A 13,704-nucleotide genomic window follows, 5' to 3' on the forward strand; every position below is an offset into this window, starting at 1 on the left:
TATAGTCACGGATCTGGCCACTTTCAGGCGGGGTAGTAAGAGCATTGTGGACATTATTCCCGTAATTCAACATCCAATCTGACTACCGAGTCAAAGACCAAGACCGTCCGGCATGACCTAACCGAACCATATGTATAGGGTGGATGGAGCAGGGGGGTTTGGCTCAAAAATCGCAGCCTACGCGGAATGTACAGTTTGCCCCCTCCCCCAGCGGTACGTGTGGAACAGAATGTACGCAAATCCGGATTGTACGCGATGGTATGAAAATGAATAACTCAGACCGGTGGAATCATGACGCTGTGTGCGATCTATCTTCACACAAGGGCTTCTGTACGGCTTTGCTCACCGCTCACCGATGCGCCAGCACCCCCAAAGCTCAACCCCCGGCAATGGGAAAGCCCCCGTTCGTGGGGATAAAAGCGAATTAGAATATGCAAAATATGGACCCACCCAGGACCATACTAGCACGTATTCTATTCCACTTAGGCGAGCAGGCAGGCACCCGAGGCTGTTGCCGCGGTCGCGTTCTGTTCTGCTCTCTTCCGCGCGTAATTAGTGCTAGAACACAGACGACTTCTCGCTCTCGGCTCGGAACTTCCCAGAACCCGGAAGAGCGTAGAAATGTACAAAAAAAAAACGAACGAAGCAAAAACCATCACGTAAGAACTTCTACAACTTGCGGCTCTGCAGGGATAAATCATACCCCCGGTGGTACCGGGTGCATTCGGGCACCGGGTTGTACATTATTTCTTCCTCCTTGTTTTGCTGCAACCATGTCGCGCGGCAGGGCTGGTGGCTGCGTTAGGACTGGTGGTAGGCTTTTGTGGGTTTGCCGTTGGAAAAGTGGAAAAGCATTTTCGATGCACTGAACGTGTATCGGACCGCTGCTACACTGTTTGAGGATGGATGGGTGTGTATGTGTAAAAGGTGTAGTAGGTTATATCGATACGATACGATCGTATGCATGGGAACGGAGCGATGCATATATGCACTTACACGTTCGGTGGGCCGGGCAGGGCCGCCGTTTTGTGCCCGGTTCCACACACTCGTGTGAGTCTAAAATTAGTTTGACATACCATGAATCTTTGATCAGAAGTAGGCGGTGAATCAGAACCTTTGGTGAAGGTTGGTTGTGAATGTCACGAAATTTCTTCTGAACATTTTGTAATTTTAAAGCATACGCTATTTAATTTTCTGTAGACTTTTACACCGTTTTTGAGCCCAAGCAAACAATTTTAAGGTGCTTTTGAGCATTGTTCAACTGTAAGGAATCATTTGACGTCCAACCCATTGAAACCCCTTAGTAATAAATAGGACACTGAACTGAACGATGTGCGATCATTTTCCCTTCTACTTAATTATTGAGATAGAAACTACAAAGATATGTTTACAAAGATTACACTATCTGTGCCTTATTATGTCTAAAATTCTTTGCTGTCTTTATTGTTCTTACTCACAATGAACTTATGTAAGTAATGCATTCCTAGCTCATAACCATCCAATAAATAGGAGTACAAAAATATAGTTTATTAATAAAATAAACAGTCAACACCGATTGCATTACCGAGTGTGACAAATAAATCTAACATTCATTTATACAATAATATGTATCATGTACTGTATGCAGTGACGTATCCTTGGTTGAATACATTCAATCACTCGCTATTTATGGTTTGAGTTTGTACCAGATATTATGCCGATTACCCGTCAAAAAATGGGTATTTGCTAGTAATTAAAAGATCATTCAGAGCTAGTTTCCGTTCAGAGTTTCCGTTAAAACGTTCCTACGAAGGTTTAAATTAAATTATGAAGCAGTTCTTTCGCACCAAAATTCCATCAAACATACAAAGATGAACACATACTGTATCGTAACAACGGAAATCGAAAAGCGGGAAAAAGCATTGCTATATGTTACATAAAAGGAGTTTTCGTATGAGTTGATGCTTTCTTGGAAAATTGGCTCTACTTTTTGTAGCATGCACTCGTTTCTCGGTTGTACTTGGTGCAACGGTTACACGGTGGACCTCGATATTGTTGAAGTGTGAGATTTTGTACAATTATCGGAATCTCACCAATGCTTGCACGCTAGAAATATCTATCGTACAAAATACTTTTGTCACAAAAATATAAAGATACGTCCAATGGAAATAAACTGGTTACAATGTATAAGTGTGTAACATTATCGCAAGCGATTAAAATTTACTGTAATAGAATTTAGATTAAAATAATATAATACAAAGCATTAAAAAATGTTTACCTCAATGAAATTACTTCATTATGCTTTGAAAAATAAATTCAAATAACCAACATCTGGAATGTGAACGATTATATAGTAATTTATTATATGAATGATATAATAGGCATTTGGTGGCTGATATGCTGTATGGCTAAACAAAAATAAAAACCTATTTAAGAGTATTTGCATTGATTGAAATTATGTTCTTGTTTTTTTCTGTCTTATTTAAGCCAAAAGAATAGTACAAATAAACTAACATAAATATTTTTCACATTTCCGTATACAATCCAACGTTTTACGTGAGAAAAAAGGTGTACGATATAAAAAAAAGACTTACCATTCATTAAATCCTGTAAATACTTGAACTAAACTTGAAGGCGACCGCCCCTAGCGACCAGACTATCAATGTTCAATATTGTTTATGCAATCGTTTAAAAGTTTATCCCTCAATCGTTTTCAATATTGTGGAAAGGCATTATCTAAAGCACTTATTAAAATGACCCCCTATGTACACATCTAAATCCTCTTCATACTACTATCAGCTACCTAAATATTTTGTAGTTAGGCCAGCCATAGCAAAAAAATGTATAAATGTTGTGTCTGCAGACACAGAGACACATAAATATACAGTGTTGGACAGAATAAGTACAACTGGTTAAACGTTGCTGGGAAATATGGTGATATTAAGATTTGTTCTGTACCTTCAAACAGTATAAAAGAAGTTTAGTAGGTTATGTAGCCTTCAGAAATCAATATTTCCTATTTTTAATATAAAAAATCTTGCTTTCTTACATTTCATTTATTCGTCTAGCAACGGAATCGTACATCGCTTCATACTACTATCAGCTACCTAAATATTTTGTAGTTAGGCCAGCCATAGCAAAATATGTATAAATTATCTATGTGCAATGTTACAATACATTTTCAATCGAACTTTATTAGGCATGACAATAAATTAACCTTGTTTGATGACCTCAATTTCCAAACCACTCACCCCGTGTAACAGTTAGCTATCCTTAACAAATATTTATCTACATTGCGAAACGTTGCTAATTAACCTCTGGTATTTGATGCATGCAATCTTTCAGACAACCTTGACTCTGCATCTATCCAAAGCGTGCATTCATCTGAAAGCAGCATGCTATTTTCCTGGCGGCTGCCTAACGATGCAAGGATGCCACTTTTTTTCTGAGTGTTTACTGTTATGCACGCACATTAACATAATTATCATTTACACATTCTTCCGTCAAAGTTTACATTCACGGCACGAAATGCCAATTAAATTGGGCACCATCTCGCACGATTGTGTTTGCATGTGGTAATTAATGCTATGCTGTGATTACTTCATAAAGGGCATAAAGGCACGCGTGCCAATGAACGTATCGCGGTGACAATGGTAACGTTTTAATAGGGAATTGTATTATTTTTTAAAAGTAAAGCGTACATTCCTTAAAAATAGTATGTTTTAAGCGAAGCTGTCCAACCGCAACCTGCTTTGTTTGTTAGGTAGAGATGTACGAAACACATACAATACATGCTCTTTTTGTATGCAATATACCACTTATCTTCCCACTTATCCCGTCAACTTCACAACCTCACAAACTCGGTAATGCAATTAATAACCCCGTTCGCTAACGGAATGATAAATAATTTATAACAAAGGTTGCATACCCACGCCCCGATGCACTTCACTTGAGACGAGTGCAATAATAGCGACATATCAAGCTTGCATGAGAAATGGATACAAAATTATCCTGACAGGGAGATTGCTTAGCCTGCGGGCTTCCGGTAGCTCGGGATTTCCAGCTAGCAACTGTGAATGATACAGAAATCTCTGCCGTTAGTCGTTATCTATCATTTTACAAATTCTTGTCCCGACGCCTTCCGAGCTACCCTTTACCGGGGCTGAAAGTGGCGTTCCGAGCCTTGCGCAAGCAAGTGCACCATCATTAATCATAATTATTACATGCATTTACGGTTTTACTTATTTCCTTTCTGTTTCTTTGCACTCTTCTCCTTTTCTTTCCGGTTTTGCTTCGCGTGAAACGTTCGCTTCCAATTCGCCCCACCGCACCCGGTGTCGCCGTACGAATGCATCCGTGTGACGGATCTGCCCCGTACGCTTGGTATCGCGGAACGGGCTCACCACCACATCTTCCCTGTGTCATCTTCCCAGCCCGGCGTTCAGCAATCGGACCGCTTTGCTGCCTGTGATGGTGAAAAAGCGCGACAAACCCGTCGCTACCAGCTGACAGTGATCGATATACTGGCGGACTACATCCGGTTCCGGTGTGAATCGGTGACCGGCCTGCATCCGCCCGTCCAGCCGGCCACGCTGCTGCGGGAGTGTAACCGGATCGTGGGCAGCATGTTCGTAATCTTCGACGGTAGCATGGAGCTGATGGCGCTGACCCTACTGCGCCTGCCGCCGGACCGTCAGCACACACTGCTGCTCTATCCCGTGTTTGAGAACGTTCTTACTCAGGCCGGCACAGCCCCGGCCGACTACGACACCATACCTGGGTACGTCCGGATGCTGCTTTGCTACAAGCGCTGGAAGTCACTCGTGCACGGACGGGACGAAAAAGCTGCCATCGATGCACACGCCATCCGGCTGCTGCCCGGACGCTGTCCAACGGTTCGGCACACCTCCGACCTATGCTTCCTGCGCCTGCTGCCACCTGTACCGCCCGGTCAGCGGGGGGCCGAAACGCGGTAAGTTGTGCTCTCGCGTTGCGGTGCGGTGCGTTTGCGCTCCACCTGTCAGATCAATCAACTTCCAGACGGGAGTGGACACACCGGCTAACTGTTTCCTTCTCCCTCCGCAAAACGCTTCGTAGCTATCTGCTGGTCAACGATCTGTTCAATTTGGAGCACTGCATTGCACAGTTCCGACATCATCATCGTCGCACATCGGTGGGCGGACACACGGGCAGTCGGGACGAATCAACCGCAAAGCAGCAACGCGACAACGGCTCCAATCGTCAGCGGCATCTGGTAAGTGTGCTGGCCTGTGTCCGTTGATGATTGCGTTTGTGTGTGTGTGTCCATTTCAGCACGAGGGGTCCAAGCTGATGACATCATCAATCGATAAGTTAATCCTCTTCATCAAGGCTTTCAGTTCGCCGAGTGACATCTCGCCCGAGTGTGATGAGCGACTCGCACAACCTAAAAACGCGCCAATCGTAGCGTACCTGTCACTTTAGATTCTATCCGAGAGTTTCCGTTTTACTCCCGCGGGGAGAATGGATACAGACTGTTGATATGGGGAGTGTGTGTGTGTGTGTGTGTGAGAGAGAGAGAGAGAGAGGGAGAGAGAGAGAGAGAGAGAGAGAAAGGGATTTATAGTATGTGGATAAGCCGTAACCAAGCGCTCACGGCGTAATTCTTTCGAACGAGGGTGTTTATTTCCTACCCCATCGATTGCTTCAATCTTCTGCCGAGATACTATTGAAACGGTCTTTCTGGGACGGTCCATTCTGTCGCTGGTGCACATAAAACAAAGCAATTTCGAGGCTTGATGCGTTGACTATCAATCTACTTGATATGAGGTGCAACGTGGGAAGCTTTTAGTAAATACCCCCCCACCCGTTGGGATTGTACAGAGGCTCAGACACAGAGACACATAAATATACAGTGTTGGACAGAATAAGTACAACTGGTTAAATGTTGCTGGGAAATATGGTGATATTAATATTTGTTATTTACCTTCAAACAGTATAAAAGAAGTTAATTAGCTTGTCTAGCCTTCAAAAAACAATATTTATTATTTGTTCATAAAAAATCTTGCTTTCTTACATTTCATTTATTCGTCTAGCAACGGAATCGTACATCGTTCATCCGACATATCGTCCTTCTTTTTGACCAGACATGTTCAACTTAGAAATTTCATCCTTTTTAAATAAAAAGCAACATTCCTTAAATTCCATTAACTGTTATTTATTTTTAAATTATTTCACTTACCATTTATTGACTTTTGTTTTGATCAAACAATTCATTTCATTGAACTAATCCATTCATAGCCGTTCATCATCTATATCAAATATGTGAAGCAAACTTCAAATACAGAGATATTAACATAAACTTAATTAAATCTTACTTGTTTGTAAATCTAAACTTGAACTGTTTGTTAAAGTTCATTACCTATAAATTAATCTTATTGCCTATCAACATCATCACTAGTTTTTACGTGATAATTGTGATATTTACTTAGAGAAAATTTAAAATTTAGTTATTTGGGTAAGTAAAACAATAGAATAATATAAAAAGTAATTGAAAAAATAAAACTTTACCTATAAAGTTAAAGGCCCTCGGACCATTTGTTGCTAACATCACATTTCATAAAAGATCACAATGAAAGTACTATGTTCTTTTTTTTTCAAAAGAATAAAGGTCAGATCTACCACACGCAACTTAATTTGAAGAAATGTTTTCATTAATAATAAATAAGAATAATATTTAATCTTTCAAACGCAATTTTTTTTCCAAAAACCTTATTGGTTTTTAAATAAAATTATAGGATCAATTAATATATGCACCTGTTTTCCCAGCATTTACCCTTTGTACATTGATTTTGTCCAAAACTGTACAAGTACATCGTTATCAATGAACGAACTAACCTAGGTGTTGAGCTAGTTAGAACGATTGTTGCTTGTAATTTATGCGCACACAAACCGTGCTCCATATTGCTGTATATTTATTGCTTGGCGAATGTTTGGGCATAGTTCTAGCACAGATAGTTTATTTTTTAAAGCCTTTTTAAACATATCGCGATACATCTCTGTGCAGAGAAGAAAACTATCCCCGACTGCATCGAGCACAGTCGCTTGCGTAGGTGTCGGTGCATATACATACGCCACACGAACGGTGGCGAACAAATCGCGCAAACCATAAATAATGCACACACACGTCCGTACCCCGTTTGCTCCACATTTGCCAAACAAAAACAAAAAGTATATAATGCAGAGCAGCATAGAATGTTCATGTGAAACGATATTTCGTCCCAAAACAATGTGTTCAGCATACGGTTCCGAAACGGTGTACCAAATCGTATGATGCCGGGTACTTATGTCTCTATATTCTATCAACATTCGACTAGCTCTATCACTGCCGAACTAGCCATTAAAATAGCATGTAATGTCGAAACATTGAAGCCATGGAACATGAGTGTAAAATAGAATTCTATAGTCGGTGTTATGTAGAGAGGCGCACTGTTTTAATGACACCTTTATCCGAACGATTCAGTTTGCTCGTCTGGTTTGCGGGGCAAAAACTAATTATAGCAAACCTAAATGGAAATCATTAGAATCAATCACATAATTATTTTTTTAGTACATTTAACTAAACACCTATATTAACACAACCGATGTGTGTCCTTTGATCATATGGCGTCAATTAAAACTTATAACCTATTACCTATCAATTATAACATAAAAATCATATTTTGTCACACATTGTTCGGAAGATTGTGTTCGTTTTGCAACTAGCGTGACGCTCTGCGTGTAAACGGCTTTCCATTTTAATTAACTTCTGATTCAATTGTACTGCTGCAGGGCTTATGAGATTAATGCCATGCGTCAATTCGCTAATACCGCGCACCCACCCTTCATCTGGGAGTGAGGTGGTGCATTAAACGAGTTAAAAAAATCGCCGAAATTGATTTTACAAAGCCATTTGTTTCATTTTTCATCATTGTGTTTGGCCTTTGGCTTAGTGCTTCGGTTTCCTTCCGAACCGCATTGTCACAAACAATGTGCTGGTTGTGATTTTTCATTAAAATGGGAATTTACTTCCATCAGCCAGGCATGAAACTAGCTTCCAGCCAGATGTCCAAAATGGAATGGATGCTTATTTCTGAAATTAACTTTAAGCCTCAGCCACTGATGGAGAGACAAGTTTGCAAACAAATGAATATCTCTTCCAAATTGAGGGACATTATTTTAATTTTCAACGAAAAAAAAAACAACAAACACTCTTGACACAGAAACCATAAAATGGCGGTTTTTGTGTGCTAAATTGCCGTGAAAATAGCGTCCCATCCAAAGTAACGTCCATTAGCCGAAAGTTGTTCATTAAAAATTTAAACTCAAACCTGGTGGAACGTCATCATCATCGAACCTGGATGAGGGTCGATATGCTGCTGCTACTGCTGAATTTTCTGTGGTTTACTATTTCATTAAACAACGATTTCCAATTTGATAGCGCATCTCAACCCATTCGGCGGGCCAGTGATGGAAGAGGAAGCGACGTTGCAAATTAATTCAAATTCATGGGCTGCACGAATGGATGATGTTTGTAATATATTGCAATTAAATATTTTATCAATTATTGTAGTCCCCACCAACCCCAAACAGTATCCAGTATGGAGCCTAATATTGAGCTTCACTCCATGATGATGATGATACGCGAGTTTGTTTTTTTTTTTGTGTTGTTGCTTTATCGATCAAAATAGCTGAGGTTGATAATGTGCAGTGCTAATAGAGCGATTAGTTTAGCATCAAAAGTTGTTGTAGTTGCTGTTGCACTCGATAGCGTTCCTTTTGTGTCGGTATGCGAACAGCGGAACTGTTTCTCGCTTGATTGCTGATTGAATACCATTAGGCTAATCTTCCGCCCCAACTGATGGTACGACCGTTACCATCTACTATCGAACGAGTGCGTTATTTCCCGCAAACGCAACTAATTTCCGGACACTTGACATGTGGCGCAAAATTGAACGCTTGCAACACACAATGGCCTTTGATTGCAATGTAAGAGTGGAACGCAATCACAGCTTTGCCTTGCGGCATGAGCTAAACTCGTGCCAGTGCTTGTCATCGTGCCGCGCGTCCCGCGTGTGGTCATCAACTAATAATACAAACAAAATATGTAATGAAAGGTGTTTAAGCATGGTAAAGAACTACACTCCTGCGTTGCGATAGAAGGATTTGTATCGGCAAACATCCTTCAGCAGTACACGGAACGCAGTATTTGCCTTCGTGTGTTGCACGCCCATCGGTAGTATATCTTCTACTGCCCCTTGTTGTCCCCCCTCCTTACGTAAACCCGAAACATGCATATCCGCTTCAATCAACAGTTGCGTTGCAGCTGCACTTCATCAATCAAACCAGGTTTGGTGCGGTGTACTGTACGGTAGTGGTACGACACACCCAACACTTCTATCAACCAATCAACGCAATTGTGACACGAGTTGCGATTTGCGATACCAATGCGTAAGTAATTAGTTTGTTGAATAAGCGATGCAGCGTGTAGATTTGTACGATTTGAGTAGGGGATTGGTAGTTTGAAAATTAAAATGTTCTGAATGAGGTTTACTAGAAACGCTGGTTAATTTAGATAAGTTTAACGGGTTTTAGGAGAACAGCTTATTAATTATTAAAATTAGAATATGAGAATAGCTATGAACATGGATGTAAAAGTACGTTGCAATTTTAAAAGTTTTGTTTATTCCATACTGAAAAATTCCCGCAATTAGAAAATATGTCAACACCGTTACGTTTGTGTTCGCGTTAAATAATTACCGCTTCGCCGTTTCATAAGCCGTTCATAAGTTCGCGTTCGCGGGTTAAACTTGTAGGGCGCTGGACCGTGCGATGCTCTCGCCTGTCGGCGAAAAGCAATTAGCAAAGTTTACATTGACTCAAATCGACCCCAAAGCAAATCTATTAACAAACGAACGAACAAACTAGTCATACACACACATACACTATCATTAGACGACCCCTTCCAAAAGGACATTAAACACAACTTCAAAAAACCATTCGTACGGTCCAGTTATATGTCACGCAAATCGTTTTACACGGTAGAAGAAATGAAAGACGATAAAATATTTCAATTTTCCATACAACAGAACATTCAAACCAGTTGATAAAAAACGAAGCAAATTCATTATAAACCACAAAGTGATTATTGCCGGTCTTTGATTTGAAATTTTACCGTATTTTTTTTTAATTTACCGCTCAACGACGATTGGAACGGTTGTCAAAGTTTTTTTTTTCTCCTTTTTACGGTTTTCGTGCGTTTTTCATTAAACGATTGCATACCAAGCGGTGCAGTACAGACGCGGAAGAAAACAAACATCCGCAAAAGCAAAAGAAAAACAAACTGAAAGCAAATAAAAGAAATGCCAATAGCACAGCCATCTTCGTTTAACTCATGTTTTTGATGTTTCAATTAATTGCTTCGTTTGTTCCTTTCTCTTTCTCTCTCTGTCTTTAAATCCCTTTTCTCTTTCCCTCATTGTGTCCAATCATCAATTCGTACCTTTGCACATGGCTGAACGCTGTCCATCCGGTGTTCGGGGAAATGTTCCTGCTAACCTTGACGCCTGCCGGATGTGTAAAATCTGTGGATGGGCGTATGGGGGGAAATGCTGGCCCCTGTTTGCACTTCGGCTGTATATGCTTCTGCATCAACACACGCACCACCTCCCTAACCCGGTGGGGATGAAATTAATAAAAAGCAGCAATCGATGGAAATCAGAAGCAATTACATCAATGTGCCGCTGCTGGCCGAGCTGATCGAACGGAAGGGTCAGCTATGGGCTCGAGCCGACGCGGCATGGCTGCAGCAGGAAGCACACTCCATCATCGAGAGCTTGCGATTGATATTTCGCAACCGGGCAGAATTCATCCAACTGACGCTGCTTCGTGTGAAATGCAATCCGGCCGCCGGACCCTCCCTGCTTGGCCCCGTGTTCAAAGCATTTCTCGGCACAACAGCAGCAATGGCGACCGGCACATCAGCAACGACCTCCACCGGCCTGACCATTTATCGATCAAACGATGTGGAAACGTACGGTCGGCTGCTGCTTTGCTATGCCAAGTGGAAGTCACTGTACTGGCGGGAGGAGGGAGCGACCGTCGGCGAGCCCACCGAGTGGGCCGACATCGATGCAGTCGCCCTGACGCAACTGCCGTACGATTTTCCACGTGCCATTTGCCCGCGAGATGCACTGCTGCGACGCATCTTTCCCAGTGGGGCAAAGTGCAACAATGCCGCCAACAACGGTGCAGGTGTGGCGCCAGCCGATGCCAGCAAACGAAACAATGCTACGACCCGGTAAGTAAGCGCTGCCTCGCCCCTTTTTTCAGCCAGCAGGGCGATAGGAAGGAATCATTCCTATTGAATTCTGGGCTAGAAATTTTGTCCAAATCGAACGATAAGGAATCGAGAAGAGGAAGCAAGAGGAGGAAAGCTAATGAAGAAAGATTGTCATGTGTCGGTTTTCTCGTTCGACAGAACGTCGCATCGTTTGTTGGATAATCCAATGAGAACCGAGAAGCAGCAGAGACTTTTGGTCCTTTTTTCTTTCCTAGAATCGATAGCAAGTCCGGCAGCAAAAAAGCAGTTTCCTACCGCACACCGCAGCAGCAAGTAGCTCAGGGGAAGGCAGGGAAAGAAATTGAATTGAATCATGCCCCTTTTTTCTACTTTACTTCTTTTCCAAGCCATTTTCGCCTCGTTGCACCTTCCTTGGTGCATTTGTTACAGATTGATCATAAGACAGCAACTTTGAAACTAGCATAAAAAGGAAGCAATCGATAGGGCTCCCATTTCATGAGCGAATACCGTGGAATACTTTTTGTTTGATATGAGTCAATAAATTTAATCAACGAAGTACACAAAGTTAAATAATACTATTCGCAAAAGCAAATTTAATTCGTGCCACACGTTACCGAACAAGTAACAAAAAGGCCATCGAAGCACTTACCTAAAATAACACAGCAGAGCTTAATTTAAAATGCATTGTGTTAAAACACATTCACGATTAAAAGAGCATTAATTGAAAAAGGCAGCATATAGTGTGATAAAAGATACATAATCGGATCGTTATCGTTTCACGGGCAAACTTTCTCACTATTCTAACGTTAGGTCGGTGTAAATATTACCCCATTTTCTTTCTTCCCTTCCCTAATAGCACTCTCCTTCGAACACTTCCGAAGCGGTCTGATCTGCAGGAGCTATGCTTGAAATTCGCACAGGCGTACCGTTGCGACTCGGATGCATCGTTACCCGTGGAGGAAGCCTCTGTCCAAGAGCGGCAAGCAACGCACACACCAACAGTAAGTTTATCTCTTCTTGCACCCCACTCGGGATGGGTTAGGATTCCCGAAATGTTGCCAAATAGTTCCGCTGGGGTTTTAGGCGTTGGCGAAGTTTGCCAGCGCCACACCTCCTGCGCGCTGCCTGTGTTTTTGTGTATGGAAGAATGTAATTAGAAGCTAGATTTACCTCTTTGCTGAAGGACGACGGGCGTATGTTTCGGGAGCGGCATCAATGTTTTATACCACCCAACATTATCATCCATGTGTGGGGCACGTTGCAATACCCTGGTAATAGACTAGCAGCACACGCGGCAGAACACTCAACAGCTGGCATCGATTCTTTAGTGTGCGATCAAGTGACGTCGCCCGGGGACACGAGGCGAGCTTTGCACAACTATTCCGGTACACATTCTCTCCATAGGCTTTTCCCCAGGTGAAAGTGGATGGGCTTTGCTCGAACTTTTCCACTCAACCTGAGCTGATCTGAACGAGCGCACTGGAATGTTGATAGGCGCGTTGCAGTAGACCCGCATAGGTATTGATATCTGCCCACCTAAAACGAATAGAAGAGAGGAAAACCCATTTTACATGTACGTGAGCCACGTTTGGCAGTTTGTAGTTTTCCATTCTTTCGCAAGAAATGGTATTGCATGCCCCAAGGATATAAAAGTTGCAGATTTTGTTACTATTTTTAGCCGTACGTACAGTCGTTAAGCTTGCACATCGGTACAGTCACGTTCAGTTGTACAGTACGTCAGCTTGTAATTTGATTTGCTATCATTAATTAAGCAGTGTGTAGAATCGATATCGGGTTTTTGTAGAGAATCTTTAATTGAAGATTCGTTATTGATTTTTATAAGATCTCACTTTGGAACCGTTCAGAACAGCCAAAGGAATGTGAAGCATAAATCAGAAGGATTTTAGGATTTCTAAGCATTAGATATATGTTTTCAGCTAAAGTTAATACAGTTCTAGTTACAACTACTATTACAATGCATCATCACACGCCTAAGTAGCAATCGAACTCCTAAGTGGGTCAAATATAAAGGAGCCAGGTATTTGATAACCACATCAATTTTTTATTAAGAACATTCCATTCTTCTCAAAGTTTTAATAGAATTGAAAAAGTTCAAAAGAGATATTTTGGCACTATCTCACACGACTTTAAAACATTCCCCTCGTGGATTCAAGCATAGAATGGATCGTTTCTGGTAGTTCTGCGTGGTACTGGATAAGTTTCAAAAGCCTGTATGAGACGGCATTACCGCATAGGTCGTCACGCGAAATAGAAGAAGAAAAAGCAAACTTGTCTGTACATTTTTTATGTTTAAATATTTCAATATCTAAGTTAGGGCCTGGGCCGGTCTGGTGATACAGCCGGCCAACTTGTACGACTTAACAACATGCCCATCATGGGTTCAT

At 41.7% G+C, this 13,704-nt stretch overlaps 1 protein-coding gene across 2 annotated transcripts in view; it reads left to right on the top strand.

Moving 5' to 3' along the window:
• Window positions 1-13,704, top strand: part of LOC121591837 — a 92,109-nt gene that overhangs the window by 62,953 nt on the left and 15,452 nt on the right. Inside the window, exons 4-7 of one of the 2 annotated variants that reach the window (XM_041912861.1) lie at window positions 4,413-4,951; window positions 5,077-5,233; window positions 10,698-11,296; window positions 12,156-12,300. In XM_041912861.1, coding sequence (XP_041768795.1) covers window positions 4,413-4,951; window positions 5,077-5,233; window positions 10,698-11,296; window positions 12,156-12,300 — 1,440 coding nt within the window. The remainder of the gene's footprint in view (window positions 1-4,412; window positions 4,952-5,076; window positions 5,234-10,697; window positions 11,297-12,155; window positions 12,301-13,704) is intronic. The other variant, XM_041912863.1, reaches the window with a different exon arrangement.

This window comes from Anopheles merus, chromosome 2L (genome assembly GCF_017562075.2).
Source record: "Anopheles merus strain MAF chromosome 2L, AmerM5.1, whole genome shotgun sequence".
Lineage (NCBI taxonomy): Eukaryota > Metazoa > Arthropoda > Insecta > Diptera > Culicidae > Anopheles > Anopheles merus.